General features: G+C 34.4%; 1 protein-coding gene across 1 annotated transcript; it reads left to right on the top strand.

Annotated features, from left to right (window-relative positions):
* Positions 1-21277: 21277 nt before the first annotated feature.
* On the top strand, positions 21278-27168 carry LOC129245706 (uncharacterized). Its single transcript, XM_054884049.1, has 2 exons — positions 21278-21390; positions 26653-27168. Exons 1-2 carry the CDS (start codon positions 21387-21389, stop codon positions 27081-27083), a joined length of 435 nt encoding a protein of 144 aa, XP_054740024.1. The 5' UTR covers positions 21278-21386; the 3' UTR covers positions 27084-27168.
* The last annotated feature ends 483 nt before the right edge of the window (positions 27169-27651 follow it).

The following is a 27651-nucleotide window of genomic DNA, read 5'->3' as shown; positions in this document are numbered from 1 at the left end:
TTTCGTCTGCTTATTAAGCCGATTCATCCTTAGAAGCCCACTGTTTCGACTGTTGTTTGGTCTCTGGTGTGTGGTGATGGATCCATGTTTCGTCCACGGTTACAAAACGGCGCAAAAACTCCTACATATTGCGATTAAACAACGCCAAACCTTCCTGTGAAGTTTTTACACGATTGCGTTTGTGTTCGACTGTGAATTACTGGGTAGTCTGATAAAGGTAGCTGTAAAACACAAACTAACTGACGCAGCACGTTCAAATTTTGACAGGAGTCAACTGACAGATGCCTGTTGACAGCAGCAGTATTTCTTTTTCAGTAAAGAGGTCAGAAATACAAAAAGTCACGGACTTACTGATCCGCTCTCGTATCTGAAAGTTTCATATATTGCTAATATAATGCAGTAATATAATCCTCGGGAGGTAATGGTAAACCTCCGAGTGTATTTTTCTCCTGAGAAAGCTCCTCATAGAAACCATTTGCCATTCGGAGTCGTCCATTAGTGGACCAACATCAAGACTCACTCCACAAAAAGAAGGAGGTAGAAATTCGCCCTTGTCTTGTTTCAAAAACCACCACAGTTGTGCTACATAGCTCTTCAACATACATACATCTTCCGCTGAACTTGCGCATCTGTGAGCTCTTCCAAATGAAAATTAAAAAAAAAATATTTACAAATATTCTAAGAAAACTTACTAACTGTAGGATATGTATGTAAGGTGTCCTCGATTATATTTGCAGAAACGCTGTTCTAAAAACCTATTAATGAAAAAGTTTAATAAGAATTTTTACAAATATCTGATCTGGATTTGCATTCATGAAAATTCAGAACTCGGTTGTTCTTTGCAGCAGAAAGGGTCCAACTATCACCAGATATAGGACATAATCGAAGTAAATAGTGAAAAACGCCATTAATTTACAAAATAATTGATTTGGCAACATTGTTGTAACAAATTAAAGAGGCCCGCGCAAAGCAGACACGCCTGGCGAGACTTGTTGTAGGCGGCCTTAATCCGGTAACGGGGTGTTATTCTTTATCAGGCCATATAATAAGTACTGGAGTGTTAACAATCAGATAAATTATTATCAAAATGGAACAGTGTTGCCGACCATATAATTTGCAGCAAAAGTTACAATTTAAAAACTTTCTGCTTACTTACCTAACCTTCTATCTATACTAATATTATAAAGAGGAAAACTTTGATTGTTTGTTTGTTTGTAACGAATAGGCTCAAAAACTATTGGACCGATTTTAAATATTCTTTCACTATTCGAAAACTACATTATCCACGAGTAACATGGATTACATTTTATTTTGGAAAAAAAAAGGGTTCCGTAAGATATTTGGATTTTTCGGACACAAACTGAAAAAAATCTTATATATAAAATAAAGTCAACACTAACCGGCCGTGTCTGCATCGAATTAAACCAAACTTACACACATTGTTAAGAAGGTACTGAAGATGGTTTCCGTATAGTTTGGATACCTATTGGTGGATAGGGCTCGAGATATAGGTCAAAACGTGGACCCGGGTAACCTTCGGATGTGTATGTACAATATGGGTATCAAATTGAAGCTGTTGGTGAATGCATTAGTACAGAGTATTTTTCATGCCGCTCCGTGACTGGGGTCTTGAGATATAGGTCAAAACGTGGACCCGGGTAACCTTTGGTTGTGTATGTACAATATGGACATCAAATGAAAGCTGTTGATAAGTGCTTTAATACGGGGTAATTTTCATACCTATAGATGACTAGGGTCTGGAAATATATGCCAAAACGTGGACCCGCCGTGTCTTTGCACCGAATTAAACCAAACTTATGCACATTGTTAAGTAAGTATTGAAAATGGGTTTCGTAAAGTTTGGTTGTAATTCGGAGCAGTGGCAACGGGTACAGCGTTCTTTTGAGCCAGCCATAATGTCGCTTACTTTTTTAACGCTTGGGGCGGAACTGAACTGTCAAATTGACAGTATAAGTTACAATGTGTCAATATTTCTTTCTGGTTTGGATGCCATAAGGGAAAAACGTAAGTGCAACATGTAAAAATTGTTTGTGCATTTTTTGGAGTGGATTTTGGAACAGTGAATAATTTCTTACGAAATTTGAGAATTTAATGTGAAATCCGAATGAAATTATGTGTTCGTGGAAAAAACAATTTTTTTCGTTTTTTTTTTTTGAAAAATATAAATGGATAATGGTTAAAAAAGCTCCAATGCTTAATAAAACATATAAATTGAAACGAAAAATTCATGGATGATCAGGAAAAAAGACGATTGTTTATTCATATGCGTTGATTTGAAATTTAAAAACAATCTTCTTTTTTCCTGATTTTCAATTTATATTTTATATTTACTCAAAAACAAATAGAAAAACAAAAAATATTGTTTATGCCAAAGCGCTTGAATAAAGAATAAAGAAATAAATAATATGAAAACCATATATTTTCTGTTCTAAACCATATCTATTCTATTTTAGTGTGCCCAGCGAAGGGGGCCGGGTTTGCTAGTATTTGAATAATGCTAAAAACTTATAACACAGATAATTTACTTTTTAAGTCGCTTGAGCTTCCCATTCGTTATTTCACTTTTTAGGTATCTAAGAAAGCTTTCTCTTGCTTCTCGCTTCTCTAAAAATTATGATATTTTTCTATGTCATCCTTTTTGTATAGGGGTTTTTAATAGGTGCGCTTCAACTTTTTTCCGATAGGGAGGGCGAACGACGCAATATTTTTTATTTTTCGCTTGTCATTTGTAAACTTCATTAGTATACATTTCATCATGGAACGCTACACACTTGAGCAACGATTGCAAATCGTGCAAATTTTTTATGAAAATAATCGTTCTGTTGCTGCTACTTTAAGAGCATTACGGCCATTTTACGGTCCAATTAACAAGCCGTCCTGTTTTGGGGTTATGTGAAGTCATTGGTCTACAGTAACAAGCCGGCGACGATTTGTGAGCTCAGAGCCAATATTGAACGCGAAATTGCTGGAATTTCGGCCGATTTATGCAAAAGAGTGGTCGAAAATTGGGTTCAACGATTGGACTTCGTAAAACGTGCACGCGGGGGTCATGCAAAAGAAATCGAATTTCATACTTAAATGTATATGTTCAAACTCGATAATAAAAAAAAAATTAGTTAAAAAAGTCAAACCGTTTGTGTTTTATTCAAAAAAGTTCAAAAGTTGAAGCGCTCTTACTGAAAAACCCTTTACTAACGGTTTGCAATAATTTATAACGCTTTGCACTTGAAGCATTTTTTCATTCGTATTACCAGTAACTCACTCGAGGCAATTTCAGTAGAAAAATATTTAAACAGAGACAAGTAAATAATATGCGCATTAAAAGGAAAGCCAATGTTGTATGTTATTCTTCTTGTAATTGATAATGTACTTATATATAAATTTAATAATATACAAAAAAATATCATTATAATTTTCACAGATTTTTCTTTTATTTGCCATATCGGGGCTATAAATTTGAATTAAAAATATAAAATCAACAGATAAATTCGAATGTAATGCGCTCTACTAATGAATAACAGAACTGACTTGAATTTGCTTCAGCTTTTCTACCTAAAGCATAAAATACATTTTAATTTACCGTTACATTAACACAAATGTTTTTAAAAAAATGCATTTGTAATTTGTAAACAGAATAAATGAAGTTATTACGATTTGTTCTTGAAATGAAAATTATTCGTATTGTCTGCATATTTTATTGTCTCTAAATTTTAAATGGCTGCGCTGCGGAGCCCTCGAGTGCAAAGAGTTAAGTATGCAAGATTTCTTTCTGTGTTTTTACTTGCTCGTTAAGCAACAGCATTTTTATGTGTCCTGACTTAGGTATTCTTGAGTGCGGTGTGCGTGCTTCAACTTTAATTGCAGACGGCTCATTATTTAGCCGATAAATGTCCCCTTCGGTGGCAGTTAAGCCATCTCCATAACTCCGTCCGAAGAGGATTTCTTGTCCTGCTGACTTGCGTCAATTCGTTTACCCTTTCATAGTTGCTGTCAAAATGACTTCTTGGGATGTGACTCCGCCGGTGGCCAGGGAATTCTTCCTATTTCTTGCCAACTTTGCGTTTATGTTGGCTTTGTAGTGAATTCCCATCTAGAAAAAGCGCATGATTTATAGAAAAAAAGAGTTTCGTTATTTCTTTTTCGTTTTTTTTTATTTTATTAAAAAAGTTTACCCGCTGCCAATCAGGTTCCGTTCTTGATGGCGGCTCGAAACAGCTCAATGGCGTATCGATCTCCCAATATCGGAATTTCTTTCCACTAAGTCCACAAGGCGACAAATTTGTTGCTTGTTTGATATTTTTTTCAATAATTTTTGAAATAAATACAAATTTTACCTTATCGGTATTTCATCATAAATACTTATATCATTATATTATTTTTTCTATCTCTTCAAAAACACAACCGGTCGTAGTGGGTACACACACAACTGTTAAATAGTAGTGGGTTGATTTTGACAGTCCAGGAACCAAAACCATTGTATGTTACAGACCCCTAAGTAAAAATACTCTCAGCTGGTATTAAAAAAATTCCCACATCTTAGATCATTTGATTCCAAAACGCTCTTTTATGAAATATGGTTGCATAAAAAATGATTAATAAAATAAATTATAATGAAAGAGATTTAAAAACTACAACTCAACTAACAACACAATTGCGACTTGTAATAGTTTGCACTGCGGAGCTGGAGAGGAAAAGTAAGTTTTAATTTAATAAATACTACTTTGAAGTTTAATACTGTTTTTAGTGTAAAATTAAGTTGAAAATGTAAATAAATGTATTATTGCGGCAGCTAAACCGCTGAATTACAGAAACAGGTCATCAAAAGGGCACCAGGCTCACAATATTACTGTAATTAATGTCTGCGGCGAACACACCTATTTTCTCCAGAAGTACATCGTGGCTGGTGATGGCTGGTGATGTTAACGAACACATACATATATAACCGGTTTGAGTTGAAAGTAACTGCTTACATACAATGGGCAATACTTATATATATATGCGACCTTGGAAAGTACTTGGGAAATTCTTCTGCATAGGAGGAAAAATAATAGAAAAAGAAAGCAATGGGTCCATATTTTAAAACATATGGAACTAAATGAAGAAGACTCAGAATTTCAATCATTTAACAGAATATCTAAAAATACTTTTAAGGAGCTATTGGTAATCGGAAAATCAAGATTCAAACACAAAATTGTGTAAATTTAAAAGAGTTGATATTTTTTACTACAAATGGAGAATAATTTATTAATTTTTTTTATTCGAAGTTAAGAAGCAATACTGAGACTGATTTGTTGAATTTTTCACAAACATTGTTAGACTTGTGAAAATTAACACCTTTCTCAATCGGTTAGTCCCAAATTTAAATGCATTTTCTGAAATTTTGTTGTATCCGGAGCCTTTGTAAAAACATGAGCAAGTTGGTCTCTGATTCCTATTGACTTTAATCTAATTATTCCCCATTCAATGCTGTCTCTTATACAATTATATTTGACATCTGTGTGCATGTTTAGACCTTTTTGACTCAATGTTGGTTGCCATTCCAATGCACCCTTTGTGTATTCATAATTAACTTAAAAATGTAATGAAGAATCCTTTGTTTTGTTAGTGCATACGCAAGCATGATGTTATAAAAAATAACGGTACATTCAAGAGATCGTGAATTTCGGCGTGCAGTAAAGGGAAGCCATATACGACTATGTTGCAGCAAGCACCTAATTAGCAATTAAGAACATTTCAGCAATTTAAGTTCTAATTGTAACCCAATTTATTATACAAAAATTTAAATTATTAATCGCGAATTAATGCTTAATTGGCAATGAATTTGTGTTAGATTTCCTTTGCAGCCGTATGAAGTCTGTTTCATGAGAAGAGCAATGAAGTTCAATGAGAAAACGAAAAATGTAACGCAATGCCAATAAAATCGAATGGAGAAAAAATAAAACATCGTTCTTTCAATGAAAATATATTTTAATAATTAATTTCTTTTGAAAATGATACCCATTATAAAACCAAAAGCAAGAAACTGGTATATAATAGCCGGCTCATCCTTTATGTTATTTGATGCAAGCTTGTTAAAATTAACACCTATTCATAGTACTTGGAGACGTTTGCTAACAAATCGATTTGGCTTCAAAACTGCATTTTCAAAAAATACTTTCAAGATTTTTGCCGTAATAATGTGCACTTAAAGAACCATGCATAACCTTTTCTGCTGAGTGGGGATCTAAATAAAAGTTATTTTTCTAATAGCCGTCGTCCCTTAATTATTCACATAACGCAATATAACCAAATCTTCGTCTTTGGAGACCAAATAGAAATTGGCAGTTAGCCATAAACGAAATAAAACTAATACTTCTAAATGTTTTAAGATACCCACGTAAATCTACACACATTTTTACTATCTTATCTTATTTGTTCATCAATTATAGCTCACGTTATATGTCGTTCTGAACTGTCAGTGCATCCAGCTCGACCGATACTAATATGTAGTAGAATGTGTTAAAAAAAACTCACTCAATTGCAGCCTATACCAGCCAGTTGCAACAATAAAATAACACATTATCGACAACTCACATTATTTTTGCTTTACCACCAAATCAACCCAACAGCAATTCAAGTTGAACACCCTTTTAAACGAACGATACTGCGACACATCCAACCCCATTTCACTCGCCACTCGCATCGCCAGAACACATCAATTACTCTTTAAGCAGCTTAAAACTGAGACACACAACCCACATTTGTACTTGAACAACCACAGTCGCAACCACAATCATTCATACGTATATTCATGCATACATAGATAAAGCAGCATCAGCACTGGCGAAAACCACTGCAAAGAGAACGAAATAATAAATACATAAATTCGAGTCCATACATACATACATACGTATTATTAGTATAAAAGTCTTATTCAAGCCCGCTCCTATTTCTATGAGTACCGCAATATTTCATTTATTGTTTATTCTTTCTCTTGAATGCTTCGTACACACATACACACAACAGTGATTTTAAATTTCTGCCTCCACAAATAGTGGGTGGATAGTGGATTTGTACAAATACTTACAAGCATTCTCTACATTACGTTTGTACATTCCAGTCGAACGAATACGTTTTAAGGAATTTATGTATGTACTATGCATACATACATGTAAGAGTGTAGTTGCATACATACGTACATTATCATTAGCAGTATTGGGGTATACTTGAAACAAAATTAAAAAAGTATGCACTTCTAGGTATTACATTTGTATGGAACTTCTCATATCTTGCGATGTAAAGCCAAGACAAAAACTAACAAACACAACTGTTTGGCCTAAAGCAACATTTAAGTATATTCATTACATACATATGTATGTATGTATGTATATTAGATCCTTGCAAAGCATTTACTGCTATTGGTGGTTAATTTCAAAGACATACCTTAAGCCGTCCTGGTCGCTATGCCATTCAACGCTTCATTCAGTGACAAATTATATAGCTTATGCAGTTGCTAAGCTATTATTAAAGCTACTAAGCCTCGGCAGACTACTTTTCTTCAGTGAAGGATTAGAAGGAGCACCTGCCACCATTCTTCATAAAAGATTTAAGCAAATGCATATGTAACTATTTATTCGTAAAAGCTTCATAATTTTCATTGAAAATCAATTTCCATTTAAATTTAATGCAAAGCTTCATTTACTACTTTAATTTCTAAATTTTAAACTAAACCGAATATTTTAAGGGACCCAAATAAATAATAACCAAGAACTGTTATTTTGCTTTAAATCCAGTGTTTTTACTATTTACTAAGTTTCAATCATGTACATTCAGCTCTAATATGCATATGTATGTAGACTTGTTTGTAAAAACAAAAAAATAGTAACAATTTGTGTATGTGTATGTAGTAATTATTGAATGCTCAAAGTAGAATAATTTTATTTTGCATAGTAAAAGCAAACGCTTATCGGAATTTTCACCTCGCAAACGGCCTCGTCTATCGGCATAGAGCTGACCTGCCGCAATGAGCAATTGCTCACTAGCCACACTCAATGTGAGAGCAGTTGATATGATGATGATCACGGTAATTTAAAAAAATGTGATACCAAATGTGTGTGTTGATACCAATATTAAAAATAACCTTAAAAACAACTAAAAGTTCGACGAAATGTTGGCCGAAGCCGAACTAAAATCAAACTTTCATATTGTGGCCGATGTTCGGTCGTTCTCTATACATACATACATATGTGCATATGTATGCTCCCAGCTGGCAGATTTGGCAGATATTTGTCAGATATCCTTCAGACTTATCCATAAGAAAGTCTGAAATCTTTAAGATTTTTAGCCGATATTTTTCAGAGAAACGAATTGAGAGGTTCACAGGAGAAACAAACTGACAAACTCATCGTTGGAAATTCTAAATTATTTGCAGCCAAACCTGATGGATATCTGTGAGGTTTCGGGGAAAAGGTCTAATGAGGATCTAACTCAAGTCACTTTATATTTATTTTTTTTTTATTTTATATTCAATTTAACATAAATTTTAAACTTATTTTGTAATTGTTTCGCCTCTTCTTTTCGGTCATGTCCATGCCTTTTGAAATATGAAATATAGAAAATTTATGTTATTTAAATCTTCCACATGTGAGTTTTTTGCCTGAAGTAGTATCGATGGCACTATCGATATTTTTTATATCGATCTCGATTATTTTCATTGATGAATTGTCCTAAACACTAAGAAATTGCACAAGCGCCGGTAAGTTGTTTTGTAGCAAAGGTCACATGAACAATTTCATGGTTAAATAATCTTTGATCTCTTTACTACATCTTTGTTTTTTCATTATATCTACTTACTTGAATTTTTTAATTTGAATTACGTTTTTTATCGTAATACCTCTGGATGACCTCTGATGCAGATGGACAAAAAAAGTTTTGTTTAATGCATAAATGTTTTATACATAAATTCTGCTGCTAGGCATGCTATTAGCCTTTCATCTCGCAACGGTCCATGGCAAAAAATGAAAAATGAAAGTACATACATACATACATTAAAAAATATAAACAAAATAAAAAAATATTCATTGTCCTTCACATTTTTCACATAAAATGAAATGATGTTGTGATCAAATCGGCACGTGTTAAAGTTTACTTTTGTCTGTTTTGAGTCGATGAGAGGTTTAATACGATAAGGTTCATATAGTTCATAAGTTCATATTAAATTTTTATCCTATACTAATCATTATTCGTGAATTAAATATAATTTTGGTGTTCAGCAAAAATGTTTCTTATTTTTATTTATAAAAACGAGATTATGAAAAAATTCATTAAATTTTCCTTAAAAATTCGTAAAATTGCTTTGGGTTCTACAAAAACAAACTTTGATAAAAAAATTAATTTTTTCTATTAGTAACATAAAATAAACCAGCATTTTACATTCAACCCAAAAATCGTGTAGACTGGTGTAGTCTAAGATTTAAAGGTGATTTCACTTGTTGTTCTTGACCGCCACTTGTCCCTTTGAGTTTAAGCTACCATATTCTTCGAAGAAAGTGGCCGGTTATTTAAAAAAAAATTAAAATAATAAAAAACAATGTTGACGCAGTAATATGTTTGTGCATCAGTGAGTTCAGATTTGTTCTAAACGTATATATAAAAAATAAAATAAATAAGTTGCACGTACACTTCTGTTAGGTGTTTGGCCGAGCTCCTCCAATTTGTGGCGCGCGCCTTGATGTTGCTTCACAACAGCCGACTTCGACCGGTAAATGGTTTTTTATGAGGAACTTTTTCATGGCAGAAATATATTCGAGGGGTGACCGCTATTAGAAAAAACCTACGCACTCCCGAATGGTAGTCACGCACCAGCGCATTCGGGTTCGACGGCCGCCTTACCGGAATGTAGCTAGTGCATTTACTTTGCTATGTATGTAATAAGATGAGTTGCGTATTTAGAGGTTGCAAAAATTCAAGAACCAACTGCGAAAGAACTTGAAGAGTTTTCGATTCCCGGCGGTACCACACATGGGCGGTATGCGAGGAATGCATAGTGCAGATGCACTAAAAAAATTGTGTCTTCGGACCACTTTACCGCAAAGGCTCTTGGATGGATATGTCCGATTGACGAAATCTAGTACTTTATCTAATATGCAAAGCTTATTTTCATGAACCCAAACTCAAGATATTGAAGATGTAAATATCTTGATAAATAAATAAATAAATGGTATGTAGATATTTTTTGATAATTGTGTGGCATACTGTCAGAGTTAAACGTTAGACTAATTCAGGTTTGAAGAAAATTAAAAAAAAATATCGCGACCTAACGGAGTAAATTTATATAAAAGAAAATCGTTTAAATCCTACGGCCTCTAATCATTCACTTTACCAGTTAAGATTATTTTACACACATTTTAAATGCACCAGATATCCTGAGGGGAACTCCGGAGGGAACCAGCTATTAAATGGTTCGATTGGTCTTATGTCCCTATACTCAATTCTGACAGTCGATTTGCAGGTCAAAATTGTTTCGGTCTTCCATCAGGGCTCCCCTGACTTCAACCTGATCAAGTATAGTTCACCGTCCGAAATACAAAAGACGATTTTTACACATGATGATTCAAGTTAGACTTTTCATTGCGGTCCGAGTTACACTAGGCATATAGTTCTTTTACATTTATTTTACAATTTTTCCCTAAATTTGTTATAAAAAAATAGTTCATTGTATAACAAAAACCTTATAAATTAAAGTTCCAAACTTTATACAAAGTTAACAAAAATGTAACAAATTTCAAAAAATTTCAATAAAAAAAATATTTTCAACTTTTTAGTGAATTTTTGATATTTTTTTTTATATAATTAGTTATATTATAATGTTACATACTACTATACTTAGTTACATGATCACCCTATTCCTATATTATACCTACTCTTAATTCTAACTTAATCTTACTCTTATATTTAATTACTTATGCTAACTCTTATGTAAACCAACAACTGCTTTACATACTTTCTCACACTCTACACCCACACGCTTACTCACGCACTCAACATACACACAACATGCATTCCTACATTCATTGCTAGTTTTACTTTCTCCCATTCTCATTAAATGTAAAATATTAGTTAAGCTTTAAGCTAAGAAGAGTCTTTGTAAAAAGGGAAGTTAAATAAAGTTCTTTGACAGAAGAAGACGTGTTTTACTTCATTATTATATGCTGTGTTTTCTGCACATTCTTCCATAAAAAATAAACCTATAAAATAACCTCATAGCATAGCCCATTATAGTTTAAAAGGGATCCCTTGGTGTACATAAAAAGTTCTAGTAGTATCACAATGGAACTACGACAGGTCTAAGTGTGCCATATTCGCAGCCACTAAATCCACACATTATAGCAAAGTCCTGCGAATATTTCCTTTGCGTAGTAAAATATTAATTAATGCACGCACATACACACGTAAATAGTATATGTACATATGTATAGGTATGAATGAGGAAAAAACTCGCACCCTCTTTCGCTACTGCCATTCCAACACGGAGGTGTGATTAATCAAGTTTGGCACGTTTCCATTGTGCATTCCTGCAAGGGGTAGTTTCGGGCGAGCAATAAATTGTTCAACTAATTTCCGATGTACTCGTTTTCTCACTTCTTGTAATATACCTACTATGATTATTTTTTTGTGATGAGAAGTAACTGAACATCAAAAGCATATCCAGATCCAGGTTAGGCACTGCAGAATGACCGACAGTTTTTTGTTTAAAACAAGATAACCCGTTTTTGGTGAAAATGCGAGATTTTTATCCATATCCGTATTAAATCATGAATGTGTTTGCTCTGGTTTTTACCAGCTAAGTTATGCTGCTTTCTGCAACGCCTTTAATTGATTTGATTTGAATTTTCTTTTTCCAGTCAACGAAGAAGAACTCTGCGGACTCTGTTCGTTAATGATTAACATGAAATAAAGTTACTTTACTTTAAAATTGAATTAACTTTTGGATAAGTGTCACTAAATTCCCAAAACTGTAATGTGAAGATTAGGTTTGGTTACGGCATTTGCTGCTCTGCTTAAGGGTATAGATGGGTCCTGGAGGCCTAGAGGCCTGATATCACTAGTTCTGACCCAAGTTCACTCTATATTCTTGTTACCTAATTTTATTTAAGGTGTTTTTTTTTTACAAATAAAATAGAACACATTGTGATTCATTGGTTTCGCAATAATGCATCCTGCCAACCCAATTTTCACAGACCCTGTTGAAAGTTTTTGCCTCTATTTCACGACTGGCTGGGATGATATTTTAATATCAGCTTTACCTTAAAACTAAAACTCATTACCAAGCGTTCCATTCGTTATGGAGTTCTAGCTGTATTATGGATTTCTGTATAGCATCGATCTTTCTGGACATCCCACTTAAAATCGGCACTACGATTGGGATATTTGCTTCCGTGGACTGAGAATCAAGATTTCGAGTGCGTAAGAGCTTTCACTGACAAATAAAATGAGCAAGAACTATTGGCAGAGTGTAATATTGAACAATTTTCATTTGAAAATTATGCACATTTTCGCAAAGGAAATAACTTTGAGCGCCAACTTCAAGCAATTGCAAAAATGCTGTTCTACCGACGGCAAACACGCCTACACAAGTGCTGCTAGTAATGGCAAGGAGGCAACAGCCATTGGTGCGCTTCTGTGCAATAAAATAATTTATAAACTCTGCGTTAATACTGAATTGGCACTTTGAGCCAAATTGGAGTATCTATGCGTGTATGTATGTGCATATTAGGCCGGGTCGATTTGTGGGGAGGCAAAAAAATCGCCCATTGCTCTGTGAAATTATATTCTAGGGGTCAAAATAAGAAACTTTGCCGAAGGAACCATACCTCCAAAACGAATTCTGATGTGCCCCAATTTGGGTCGAACTTTTTAGTTTCTTTTCTCATGTAAAGGCCAAAAATGGTGATATTTTGAAATGATTGTATGGGGAACCCCCCAGGGGAGTTCCAGGGGGTGTGCCACTGGCATGGGTGGATCGGCCGTCCAAAGTTAGTGGGGATCGGTCATACATTTGGACTCGATTGGAGCACTCTAAATGGGTCACAGTGGGATTTTTCGTTCGACCCAAATTGGGGGACATCAGAATTCGGTTTAGAGGTATGGTTCCTTCGGCAAAGTTTCTTATTTTGATCCCTAGAATACGATTTTCACAGAGCAATGAGCGATTTTTAAATCGACCCGCCCTACTGTATATGTATACATATTCCCATACGTATGCAATGCTCCAATTAATAAAAAGTGCACGAAATAAAATAACTCTGAAGTTAGAAATTTACTTGGAAAAAAGTGTCGGTTTTACCTTTTTCAACTCAGTCAGCGTTAGAGACAGAAATAACTTCTCTCCCTCAAAACGGCTTAGCAGTGGCAGTAGGCAATCGAATTTAGTAGAAGATGCGGAAACATTGCAGCTCCTCTGTTAATAAAATATTTTTCACTCAATTATTACCGTTCACCCTTTCAAAAATAAATTTTATTTCCCATACATATAAAGTACGTATTGAAATACGTATTATTTTTGCATTGGCTTGAGCAATGTTCTTGTTTTTATCTTACCGAAAACTTTAAAATAATGATTTTTTTTTATAACCTACTAGTACAGTCGTGTCTGGATATAATAAACTAATTATAATTGCAAGGCCAGTTCACAGAACTCAAGTTGTTCACTGTGAATAGGAAGGTTAACATTTTTTATTTAAAAACAAAAATTTATATTAAAAAAATTATTTTATATGCTTAATATATATATACAGGTGTATTTATATAAATGCCTGAGATCAATAGAATAAGTACTCGCTTCCTGTTAAAGTCTTCCGCTTAGGTGCTAAAATTCTTTGGTGAAAGATAATACGTCTCTTTAATTTAATTCCGAAATTGTTGGTTTAGCTGTCCCCCATATTTTTTCCAAAGAAGAAACACGAAAGTCTTTTTCGATTTTTTCAAAGATTTCATGTTTTTGGCTTAAGGAATGGAATTTTTCGAAGGCATAATAATACTGTGAATTTATTAGTATTCTGCTTAAATATACCTAACATAGCACACTTTCACTACCAAACTTGACGAAAAACAAAAAATTAAACGCTAACGTTAAATAAAAAAAAATTATTGGTGCGTACACTTCTGTTTGGTGTTTGGCCGAGGTCCTTCTCCTATTTGTGGTCCTCTTGTATTTGTTCAACAAATGGAGGAACCTACGTTTTTACGCCGACTCCGAACGGCAAACGGTTTTTTTATGAGGCAGAATTTTTTATGGCAGAAATACACTCGGAGGTTTGCCATTGCCTGCCGAGAGGCGATCACTACTAGAAAACGGCGGCTGCTAAATGACAGCAGTCAAATCAACAACCAAATTACAATATGGAGGAATACCCGCTCTCATTTCTGATTGTTTTGCGTTTTTCTTTTTGTTCTTCTTCTTTTAAAATTTCGTTCACTACTTAGAGGTTTTCGATTGTTCACTATTTAGAGTACTCAATGTAAAAAATTCCGTGTTGACTATATCCAGACACGAGCGTAGTATTATTCGTTTTCATATAAAAAATGATTACTCTTAGTTATGCTCGTTAACTATTACGGCAAAGTCGCAGCAACGTTGTAAGGCTTTTTAAAATAATTTCATGTTTTGTTATATTCCCTTATTTACATAGTTTTATGTAATCCTGGCCTCGGTTGTAAAAAAATCTTTCAATTCAGCGGACTGGATCTAAGCGCGCTGAAAAGGGCTAAGCGGTATAGCCCACATACATACATACATATGCATTTAAAAAAACCAAAATAATAACTTGGGTAATAAGGCCTCGGCAATGTTGCATTCTATGGATACATACATACATGCGCATACCTGTGAATGGTTGGTGGGACATGTATTAAGGGGTTAGGCCACTCTAGGATTTTCAAAATATCGAAATTTTTTTTTTTTGCTTAAAAGATGCTTTAAACTCTTTAGAATATAAAACAAAAAGTCCTATGCGTGAAAAAAATGTTTATCTCTAATATTTCGCACTTTTGCGCGAGCGCCTCTGACGTCTCTGAACCGACTATTCAAATTTAAAGCGTGTTTATCTCAAAACGTGATTTTTCAAAACGGCAAGCAGCATAACACAAACAATTTTTAATATTTTCACTTGTAATTGTACAAGGATCTTTAGAACATTATTCCGCACTGAAATACGTACGGATTTTTTTATTAATTAATTAGAAAAATTTTTATAAACAATTAACGGTTCCATTTTAGACGAAAAATTCTACTTTTGACTTCAAACATCTGCAAAATACACAAATTTCAATATTTCTAAAATCCCGTACGTATTTCTACAGCTATACTCACGTCGATTGAGAAGAATGTTTTTAATTTGGTTTAGGTGGACATTTACGTCAGTTGTACTGCTTGCCGTGAAGTGCCTTTTTCGCAGGGCGCGTTCAGAGATTCACTCCAAAGGCGCCATTTTGTAATATTTTTCAATAAAAATATTTGTAATTACACTTAAATACATGCTTAATAATATACTTAAAAAGTTTTTTCCTGGCACCTTTCTTTCAATGTAAAAAAAATCCTTAAAAAACTGCTTTTTTACAGTAGCTAGAGTGGCGTAACCCCTTAAGTAATGCATACATAATAACAACAAATTTTCAATGCTCATCAAAAAATGTCTTGTTAAAGGTACATATTTTTGCAGGTGGGTATATACTATATATACATAACTACATACAGCAAATCAACAACATCTCTAAAAACGTTATTCTTTCTTTTTATCGTCCTACCCATTCGCATAATTATTTTCTCAAATTACTTGTTTTGCTGCCATCGGCAGAAATCCGTGTTCAGTTATGTTACCTACCTTTTTACATTTTTCATGTCTCTCTTTCAAAGTACCAATGCGTCAGCTCACATTTACAACAAATTTAATGACGCATTGAATTACATCCAGCAAATGTATTCTTCCGCTAAATCCAGCTTCTGTAAAACACGTTTATTTCGAAAAATTTTCATTCGTTCGGAAAGACCTATCGTTTACTATTCGTAACCGCCCTATTGCTCTCGTAGCTAAGCTAACGGACAAATGACACGCATGCATTTGAGTGGGAATATTTTGAGTGCTGTTAAGCAGCGTTCATTGGGTGGCGTTACCCAATGAGAGTGTGGCATAGTTCACATAAAGCACAGGGCTGGTACGATGTATTCGTTCGTGCACACGCCTTCTACAGAGAGAAATGCAGAGAACATAGCTCATCGAGAGTAGCAAACAAGTCGTCGCTGTTCGCAGAGAACGTTAACATACACGTTAACATATACATTAACGTTCTCTGCTGTTCGTTTCGTATGAGAAATAAAAAATGTGAACAAGCCAAAGAACTCACCAGCTCGCAACTAAATAAAGCGTTGAGAAGAAATGTTAGAACAAAATTTTAAAAGGAGAAAATGTTAATGATGTTAATGCAATGAGAAGGCGTAAATGTTAAATAACATTTTTTCGAGCTCTAAATAGAAGTTTTTTGAGTTCTAAATAAACTAATAAGGCATTCTCGTTTATTCACCCCATTTGTAAGGAATTCACCACTTTTCAAGTGGTAAAATAATTGTAAGAAAACTTCTTGGCCTTTTCATATCGGAAAGGAGTCATATATAAAGCACTTAAAAAATACCAAAAAAAGCAGAATTGATCAATTAATGATTGATTTGCATATTTTCCACAAGTTGTATTGACTTGCTTTTGTATAGAAACAAAAATGTAAGAAACATACTAAAATAAATGTAAACGCGTTCAGCTGCAATCACAATTCGCCATATGCTCTCAGCTGCTCACAGGGAATCCAATGAATTGGCGATTAACGCAGGCGTTTTTTTATTGATCTGGCTTTTAGAAATTTAATTTCTCTACAAAATATTTCACACTGCATATGAACTTATGTGTATGTATGTAAATCAACCATAAAGACAATTATGTATATACATATGTATGTGTACATACATACTTGCATTTAAGCGGATAATGCTGCTTCCGTATGTTTTTATCGTCCACCAGCCCAAATTCCAAATATTATATAATAATATGCTTACAAAAACAAAATAACTTCATAGTCGTATTGGCGGCATTCTAAAATGTTATACAGCGCAACAAAAACTAATTCATTCATAAACACAATCGCATATTTTTGAGAGCAAAGCTCTTTCATTCATAAAACGAGCCCACCACATCTCATCGTGCGGACATCAGCCATCCATAATTCAATTTTTCTCGACGCGGCTCTAGATTTTATACTTTTTCGAGTTTAATTCACAATTCTTAAAGTAGGCTCCAAACGACGAAGATGCTCGCCAACATGCGCGTGAAGATTCCTCTCCTTTTCTTTTTTAAGAGCCCAACGCAACTTAACTGTGTATTCAGACAACCATTTCTAGTATTTTGGAGAACGATATTGTTGCCAAGACCTTTTCAGCTCTCATTTCTTTTTACCTAAATCTTCTATAGTCTCATCATTGTTCCGCTGGGAAATAACCCGACTTTTGCTAATTGTGGCCACTGCTGTTCTAACAGCTCCATGCATTAGTTCAGTCAATGTGCATATCTGCCTATCGCGTTCACTATCGTTCCTAGGGTTGAAGATACTGTTGCAATCTTGCGATCTATACCCTTTATAACAACAAAATCAATCAGGTCAGGCATCTTCTGGCGGCCAGATGACCAATATATTGGCTGTCCCGTAGATGCAACATCATGTTTTGAATTTGGTATGCAGCTAAAAAGTTTTCTCCCTCTAGGTGTGACTAGTCTAGAACCCCAGTAGTGATGTTTGGCATTGAAGTCACCTGCAGCTTTGGTCCAAGTTTGGCAAACAAATCTTTGAACTGTTGCTCGGTAATATAATTTGAGAAGGTGGGCAGTACACAGCTGCAATAGTAATCGTACCGAAAAATTCATTAAGTTGAATAATAGTGGCCTGAAGGCATTCTTCTCTAAACTCCTCTAATTTACAGTGCTTTAGACGTTTTTTTAATAAGATTACTGTACCGCTGTAGCGAACGTTGGTTCAAATCTCGGTGAAACACTAAGATTAAGAAAACATTTTTCTAATAGCGGTCGCCCCTCGGTAGGCAATGGCAAACCTCCGAGTGTATTTCTGCTATGAAAAAGCTCCTCATAAAAATATCACCCGTTCGAAGTCACAGGGGGCCAAATCTGGGGAATACGGTGGCTGTGGCATCATTAGTGTGTTGTTTTTGGCCAAAAAGTGGCGCACAAGCAACGATGTGTGAGCAGTGTCGTTATCGTGATGCAAGAGCAAATTTTTGTTCTTCCACAAATCCGAGCGTTTCTGGCGGATTGCTTTCCGCAAATTGCGCAAGTAATATTCCTTATTGACCATTTTACCTTGTGGCAAGAACTCATGATGCACAACGCCCCCACAATCGAAGAAAACGGTAAACCAAACTTTTACATTCGACCGAACTTGGCGCGCTTTTTTCGGTCTTGGTTCGTGCGGCAGCTTCCATTGAAATAATTGAGCTTTGGTTTCCACGTCATAATCATAAACTCACGATTCGTCACCAGTTATGACCCTCTGGAGCAAATTTGGGTCGTTGCGGACAGAGTCCAACATCTCATTAGTAATGTTCATGCGATGCTGCTTTTAGTCGAAATTGAGCAGATTTAGTACGAATTTTGTGGCGACCCGTCTCATGCTCAAATCATTGAAAAAAATCGAATGGCACGAGCCAATCGATATGTGTAGGTCGTCAGCAACTTCTCTAACGGTGATTCGACGATTAGCCAATACCATTTTCTTCACTTCATCAATTTTTTCGTCTGTTGTTGAAGTGCTCGGGCGTCCGGCATGCTTTTCGTTGTTCACATCTCCTCGGGCTTCTGAGAACATTTTGCACCACCGATACACGTTGCTTTGGTCCAAAGTAGCTTCTCCGTATGACACAGGCAACATTCGGAATGCATCCGCGCACTTAATTTCGTTTTTCACACAAAATTGTTTACAGGTTCCCTGATCTATCTTTTTGAAGAGCAAGCAAAGCAACTGTCAACAATTAACTGAACATTCAAAATGGCCGAACTCGTCGGCATGAGTGAGAGACATGAGTACCAACATATCGCCACCAAAAAATCGAAATTTCGTATATACGTAACCTGCGAAAATTCAAAATTCACGATACTTTTTGAACACACCTCGTATGTACGTATTTGTAGCTACGTGAGAAACCAGAATTTAAAATAGGTTACACTAAACTTCTGCAAGAGATGTACCCATGTACAGAAAGCTATGTAAGAACTTCGTCAATACTGATTATTTAATTTATGAATAGTACTAGTCGATACTTACCTACAGTATTTAACATTTAAGTAATTTCAAAATTATTTTTTTTCGTATCAGTTTAAGAAATTTCTATAACGCTTTGCGTTTCTGCATTTAAGAAAAGGGAAATTATTGTACAGTCATGAGAGTTCTTCCCAAAAATCTATATGTCTGTGTAAAAACGTTATATTTCCTCTGCTTATCTTATCTGATATTTTTTGCTTTGTACAATACTGATAAAAAAGGGAATTTACAGTAGTACACTAAAGAATGAAAAAAGGGAATAGAGTGCACAGAACTAAGTTTATTTAATTTATTTTTAATTTTTTTTTTTTTTGTTTATAAAGTGCTTTTAATATTAATCGGGTGGCTTTAGCTTATATACGTACATATAATTTATATTATTATTATTATTTATTAACACTCTACAAGGCTCTCATCAAGGCTCTCATCTTCCCTGTCCTAACGTATGGCGCAGAAGCGTGGACGATTACAACATCCGATGAAGCGACGCTTGAAGTGTTTGAGAGAAAGATTCTGCGCAAAATTTTTGAACCATTGCACGTTGGCAACGGCTAATTTCGCAGGCGATGGAGCAATGAACTGTATGAGCTTTACGACGGCATAGACATAGCGCAGCGAATAAAGATCCAGCGGTTTCGTTGACTGGTTCAGATTGTCCGAATGGATACAAATGCTCCGGCTCTGAAAGTATTCGATGCGGTACCAGCTGGTGGTAGCAGAGGAAGAGGAAGGTTTCCGCTGCGTTGGAAAGATCGGGTAGAGAAGGACTTGGCTTCACTTGGTGTTTTCGACTAGCGCCGGTTAGCACGAGAAAGAAACGACTGGCGCGCTTTGTTAAACTCGGCCAAAATCGCGTTTTCGGTTATCGCGCCAATTAAGAAGAAGAGAAATTTATATTATCGGTCTTTTTTTCGCCAAGGCTTAGCAAGTGGCGAATAGATGAAACAAATGAACATACATATGTCGGCAACGCGGGAAGAGTGCTACCTTAAATTACATGTGCTGGTAAGGCAGTGCGGCCTAATGAGCTATAGCGAATTCGCTAGCGGCGAATTTTACTGGATAATTTTGTTGTTGCTTTCGCATGCAAATTTTTCGTCAAGTTAATCGAGATAGATAGCGAACTGGGAAATGGCGAATAGAAAAGGCCTTATAATTGTATGTATTAACTTAGTATATGTAGGTATTCATAAATAAAGATATGCTTATAAATTCGAAGCTTTAATGAAGCATAAAATCTCAGTCTGATAACTTCAAAGGTGCAAGTGAGTAGACCCTGTTTCCCATGCTTTTTAAATTTACGAGTGAGTCCGCTTTGCATCTTCTGCGGTATTTTGAAGATTGTAAAAATGCCATTACAGAGGTTAATAACTATTTATTTTATATTTGGCTCGTAATACATACAAGGTGGCGCGAAATTAATCATCCGGTTTGTTTTTCAATAACTTTTGTATGGCTACTTACAATTTAGAAACGTCGCAAGGGAAGAACTCAAAAGAAAAAAAAAATGGATTGATTGATGGATTTCATACTTGAACTGCAATATATACAAGGTGGCGCAAAATTAATCCTACAATTTTGTTTTTAAAAAGTTTTTTTTTAATAAAACTATTAAAAATTTTTTTTTTATTAATAAAAATAAGTAATTGGGGTAATTTAAATCTTTATTTTGACCTTTACGCGCTCCAATGCTTGTATGTTTGTAAACCACAGGATTATTAAAAATTATTTATTTAAATAAGGAAAACAATATCTTATTATCGTTAGGTTCTAATTAAATTTTATTGACTTTTCCTGGAATTTTTTTTCAATAAATGAAAAGGTTTGCTAATTGTTTACACATCACTGTACGCTTTTGGATACAACTTGTCAGTTGCTACAAATTCATATACAGTTATAGTTGCGACTTCAAAGCCTAAATAGCACACAAGTGCAGAGCTACAACGAACAAGTGCGGAAATATTGACTTTATTATTCGCAAGTCATTGACCACATAAGGCATAAAAACTAATATAATGGGTGAGCAAAACTAATAATTTTTTTTCTTGTAAAATTGTGTGACTAACATCAAAATCATTTAAAAGGATGTGATTATATACAATATAAGAGGAGAGAAAAATAGTTTGGTATTTTTATTTACCTGCTTACATACATAAAAGGCCAGAAGTTTCAATGATAAAGTGAACTTAGTAGTGATATTAAAAGGCGATGCAACATTTTAGTTTTCTTATGTCTTGTATTAGTTTCAAGGCCTTTGATGTTGGTTTCCTTGTCATTTTTAAGCTACCTGTATGTAGGCGGCAAACTAAATTTGAGCTGTTCCGAAAAATTAGTTTTGCATAACTAATCAGCGCCAAAAATGTATTGTGTTCTTGAGCGGTGTTTTATTGAGGTAAAAATTTACGCAAGTATTTAAGAAAAAAATGGTAAAATTTATATATGTACAGACTTTTAATTGAACATACATATATATGTATGTATTTGTGCGTATAAAAGCAATTGATATCGTTTTCGCATTTAAAAATAATTCTTAGAACTATACACAATCGTTCGAAGTATTTAATGGTTTTTCTATGTCATTTGTTAACTAATAAGATATCCAAATTTCCATTTTTTTTTTCAAAAGTATCAAGCAAAAGTGATAAAAAAGATATGACTGAGTAAAGAAGGTGAAAGTAGGTAGGTAACATTTTTTCTCGTAAGGGTAACACAAGTTTGTTCAGATTACGGTTATTTTAAATAATCTTAGAAAATTAGATATGCATACATAATTTGTATGCATAAAGTGGCGCGAAATTTATCACGCTATGGGACGATTTACATATATATAATTTTTCCAAATGGCTTCGTACGTCATATTTGACACTTGTGAATTAAACAGCTGCAGGCCAAAATAAAGATTTCCATCGCAAAAAAATAATTTTTTTTTTTTGTTTTGTCTATAATAAAAAAGTTATTTAAAACCGAAATTGGATGAGTACTTTTGCGCCATTCTATATTCCTTTTAATATATCCAGAATGGCGATTATACTTTTTTAGTAATGTACACCCGAATACCCATGCGAATAATAACTTGATTAAAACAATGAGAAGAGTTTTGTATTCTGACTCTCTTACCAAGTAGTTGCTTAACTAAATTACAGCAACTAGAAAAGACAAAATGATAACATTTGTTAAAAGTGAAATCATTTAGAAAATAATTAAACAATGAATAGAGGTGTTCGTTTAAACTTTTAAAAGGTTCGTATATCCGCCTCGTAAACAATCTTTCAAATGTCTGCATAAATTTATGGCTTAATTCTGAACTTAAATCGTTCCATCCGCGAATTCACAACTCATATATGCATGTAAATATATGATTGGCGCTTATAACCCTTTATTTGATGTTTGACCGAACTTCTTCTCAAATTTGTTTCAAGCGTCTTGATATTTTTCCACAAAGCGTCATTGAATTTTACACAGCCTCCGAAAGGTAGATGGTTTTTCATGGTGTTTCATGGACGGAGATTCGAACCTTCCGAATGGTAGTCACGCACCAACCCATGCGGCTATGGCAGTTGCCCAACGCACAACTAGTCACTTAAAAAGGCATATTACGGATTACGACATACGTGAGCGTACTGCATTACACATGTTTCGGGATTAAGATATCCGTGAATGTATCATTGAACGTACGCGTCATATCAACTGTTATTCATTCACTAGATGAAGTTCGAGAGCGTGCAAAAGTTGACAAATTTAAAACATTGACACTTATAAAGATTGAGGTTAAAAAGGATACAAGAGATAAGAAACTGTGTTAAGTGAACTGAAATTATTGTAAATGAATTAAAATTAAAAAATAATTTTGCTATTGTAAAACTAATTATATTATAATAAATTGAGCCCTTAGCTAAACGAATTGCAGCAGGGTCGATATTATTTCAAAGACTGTGCTGGGGCACATTCCAAGGTAGTCACTTACTATCACGGACGATGGATTAACGTGGCTTTCTACTGATTGGGTGCTAATTGTAGTATTGGAAGCACGGCTTTCGCTTTCTCGCTTACTCGCTTTAGGATTTCTTATCAAACGAAATAGTTTTAAACATATGTAATCGATGGCCTACAAAAGAACTTTTTAAAACGAATTATAAAATACACAGGCCTGCGAAATTTAACTTCTAGAATGGCTGTACTTGTTTCTTGTAGTTTTTTATGCGCTGAAAACGAATCTGACCTTCAAAATGCTCCATCACGTCAGGATTTTTGGTAAATGAAGCCTAAAAGGTCAAAAAAATGGCCATTTTAGCCATTTTTGATAATTTTTTTTGGGATAGAAAATTTTTTTTTCAATTTTCGACGAAAAAGTCGCATAGTACAACTCTTTAGCTTTAAAACCCATTTTTTTAAATTATTGTACGATTTTTTAAAAAAAAGTTATGACATTTTGAAATTAACAGTTTCAGTTACGCCAATAGACGTTATACCCAACGTATACGTAACTGAAACTGTTAATTTCAAAATGTCATAACTTTTTTTTAAAAAATCGTACAATAATTTAAAAAAATGGGTTTTAAAACTAAAGAGTTGTACTTGCAACCTTTTCGTCGAAAATTGAAAAAAAAATTTTCTATCCCAAAAAAAATTATCAAAAATGGCTAAAATGGCCATTTTTTTGACCTTTTAGGCTTCATTTACCAAAAATCCTGACGTGATGGAGCATTTTGAAGGTCAGATTCGTTTTCAGCGCATAAAAAACTACAAGAAACAAGTACAGCCATTCTAGAAACTCACCTTCGCAGGACTGTGATATTTAAGCGACAGTGTCAATGGATTACTAGGATCCCTTAGCTGCCTCATTAATTTTTCATATCCTTTACTATCACTTGAACTTAAATAGAAAATCGAAGTCCGTATATGTTAGATTTTGCTTAATTCAAGTTTTTTTAATTATTTTAACAATAAAATTTGTTCGTGCTTTTCCTTCGCTAATTTTCTTCTCTATGCTGATGACCTAAAAGCGTACGCTGAAATAAGAAATTCTAGTGATGCAGCCGCCCTACAGTCCGAGTCGAATACTTTATTTTCCTGGTGCCTTATGAATCGTCTATTTCTTAATATTGAAAAATGTCATAAAATCTCATTTTCTAAGCTTCAAAACCCCCTCTATACTTCTTATCATATCAATTATACATATCTTGCTTCATCTGATGTGATAAAAGATTTAGGGGTCTTCTTTGATTCTAAACTTAATTTTATCGCGCACCTAAATTATGCCATTTCCAATTCACTTGCTATGTTCACTTTTGTTAGACGTCACTCATCGCACTTCTCTAACCCATATACTCTTAAGATTTTATACTCTGCGTTTGTGCAGTCCAAATTAGATTATGCCTATTTTATTTGGAGACCTTATCATGCAGTCCATATAAATCGAGTGGAGAGGGTTCAAAAAATTTTTGTGAGTTTCGCGCTACATTCACTCAATTTCTCAGACCCCAAACCATCATACGACTCACGCTGTCGTTTGATTAGTCTCTGTCCATTAAGTGACAGAGGTACGTTTCAGGCAGCTTCTTTTATCTTCGATCTCGTTAATGGACAAATTGACTGCCCGTTTCTTCTAGAAATAATATGTACATTTTAATGTTCCTTGCAGGAATTTTCGCCGTTGAAAAATTTTTCATGTTGGCTTTAGGAGGACATTATATAGTGCTAATGCGCCTCTCGTTAGAACGCTGCCTGACATTAACTATCTCGCCTCCCTTTTGGATTTAGACTTTTCCAGGGCGAAACATGTATTCAATACCGAACTAAAAATGTCTTTCTTTATAAGAAATCCAAATAATTACCTAGTATATATTTTTTAATTTAGTTCCCTAAGCTTTAATTTTGTTAATTACTTCTATATAAATACTCTTAGTTCTATGTAGTATGTAAGAACCTTTGTATTTCTTGACTTACCATAATGAAATAAATAAATAAATAAAAAACAAAAAATTCCATATTTAGGTATTGTGAATCAAAAATACAATCCAAAACAGCAAGGCATCTTCTATTCGCCACTTCTCTGCTCGCTATCTCTCGGCTAACCTCACTTGACGAAAAATTTTCCTATGAAAACAACAACAAAGTTATCGAGTAGGATTCGCCAATAGCGAGTATGGTTATGCGTCCTAAAACTGGTACGATTCACTATTTTACAAACAAATGTAATTTTAGGCAGCTCTATTCCTGCGCTGCCAGGGTATGTTTATTTATACCAATTTGCTTGATCTATTAGCCACTTGCTAACGCTTGGCGAAAAAAAGATGTCTTTCATCGACTTTATTGATAGATTAGATAAAAGAGACATGACAAACATTTACAACAACAACATTTACATGTATTTTTTATTTTTCAATTGGGTAATTTCATGCAAAATTGCAATAAGAATGTAGACAAACAAGGCAACAATAAAGAAGATGTCACATTAAAAATACCAAACCGTAGGAAAAAAAAATCAGACAGATCTGCTGATCTACCGATATAGATTCGCCTTGATACTAACTCATTTTTTGAGCACACTCAATTTCGAAGCAGTTACTAGGTGCCCACTTAAAATTATGCACTTCCATGATTTTTTTGTTGTAGTGATTATCGATGTATTGTAGATTTGTATACAGATTAGTTTTTATGGCATTCACACTCAGCGCTAGCAAGTGCAATAGTGATAAGGGGATTATATATGTATGTATATATTTCTTTATGTATGGATACAATAACAAATTTATGTGTAAGTGAAATTACTAAAGAACGTTCAATTGTTTATTTGTTAGCAGCTTTTATTCGTCGATGATTCAACACAACTTTATATATAATATATATATATAATCGGCGCGTACACCCTTTTTGGCTGGTTGGCCGAGCTTCTCCTCCTATTTGTGGTGTGCGTCTTGATGTTGTTCCACAAATGGAGGGACCTACAGTTTCAAGCCGACTCCGAACGGCAGATATTTTTTTATGCGGAGCTTTTTCATGGCAGAAATACACTCGAGGTTTGCCATTGCCTGCCGAGGAAACAACACAACTTTAAATTAACTAAATAGGCAACATGGATTATCGCAAGATATCGAAATATATTTAATGACGGGAAATTATATACTTAGCTTATAGTATACTGAGCAGATTACTTCTAATATCTATGAAAATAATAATTTAATACGCACACACACACACACACAAGCCTATATAATTTTCAACAGATCATCCTAACGTTAACTAATTTATCTTTATACGAATTTTTCTTACACACTGAAGATCACCACTGGGAATCGACAAATATCGAAGCGGATTTGCCACCATTCGCCGTGCAAGCCGGCCATGATTCAGATGGTGCCCCGATCTACGTTGGTCGCGCATACCACAAGGGTGATGTGGTGGTTGCAAAAATTGTACCCAACAAGCATCAAGCATACGTCGCTTGGGGCGGTGAAGAGGTGAACAAACATGATTTTGAAGTATTGGTTGGCCATCACTATCATTGGGTCCCCGATGCCAATGGCTCAGTGCCGCCAGGCGCTGTCAGCTGTGGCCTAACAAGCCTTGGTGAACCATTGTATGTTGGTCGTGGATTTCACGCCGACAGTGTGACACCCGGTAAGGTCCATCCATCGCAGGGGTGTTTGTATATTGGATTTGGAGGTGAAGAAGTGTCCCTGAGCAACTATGAGGTGTTGGTGCGCCATTAAACGGCTTTGGCGATAATGACTCTTCGAATTAACAATTTCAAACAGCAAATGCAATGAATAAATACTTTTTTCTATAATATTATTATTATTATGTTTTAATTTACAATTTGGCTAGTTTGAAGTCACATGAAGTGTTATGTGTTTTTATATCATTTATAAAAAAATTGATACTTTCTAATTTGTTTGATGGAAATTATTTTGCCTTCCCCTAGTGTTAATACTGTTCTAATCTGAATAACGGTTCTACTGAACAAAATGGCCACTAATACGTATGCATTTTGCTTTATTAATTATAACTTCCGGGCCAATAACAGAAAATAAAAATTTCATTCGGTTTATCGCAACTGTTATTGATAATCTAATCTTAAAGGTACGATTTAATACCGTAACTTATTAATAAACGACATTTCATAAATTTCCAATATTGTAACCCAATCATCGATAATGCAGGTAAATGTTTTTTCGAGTACGATTTATGCTATTTTAATGTTATATTTTGCATCTATTAAATTTTTTAGGCTAACGTAAAAAATCAAACTCGTTCAATATAGTAATACTGATAATACTT

The sequence above is a fragment of the Anastrepha obliqua genome, chromosome 4, assembly GCF_027943255.1.
Source record: "Anastrepha obliqua isolate idAnaObli1 chromosome 4, idAnaObli1_1.0, whole genome shotgun sequence".
Taxonomy (NCBI): domain Eukaryota; kingdom Metazoa; phylum Arthropoda; class Insecta; order Diptera; family Tephritidae; genus Anastrepha; species Anastrepha obliqua.
The sequence above is the reverse complement of the archived record's forward strand: the minus strand, read 5'-3'. Positions and strand labels throughout refer to the sequence as shown.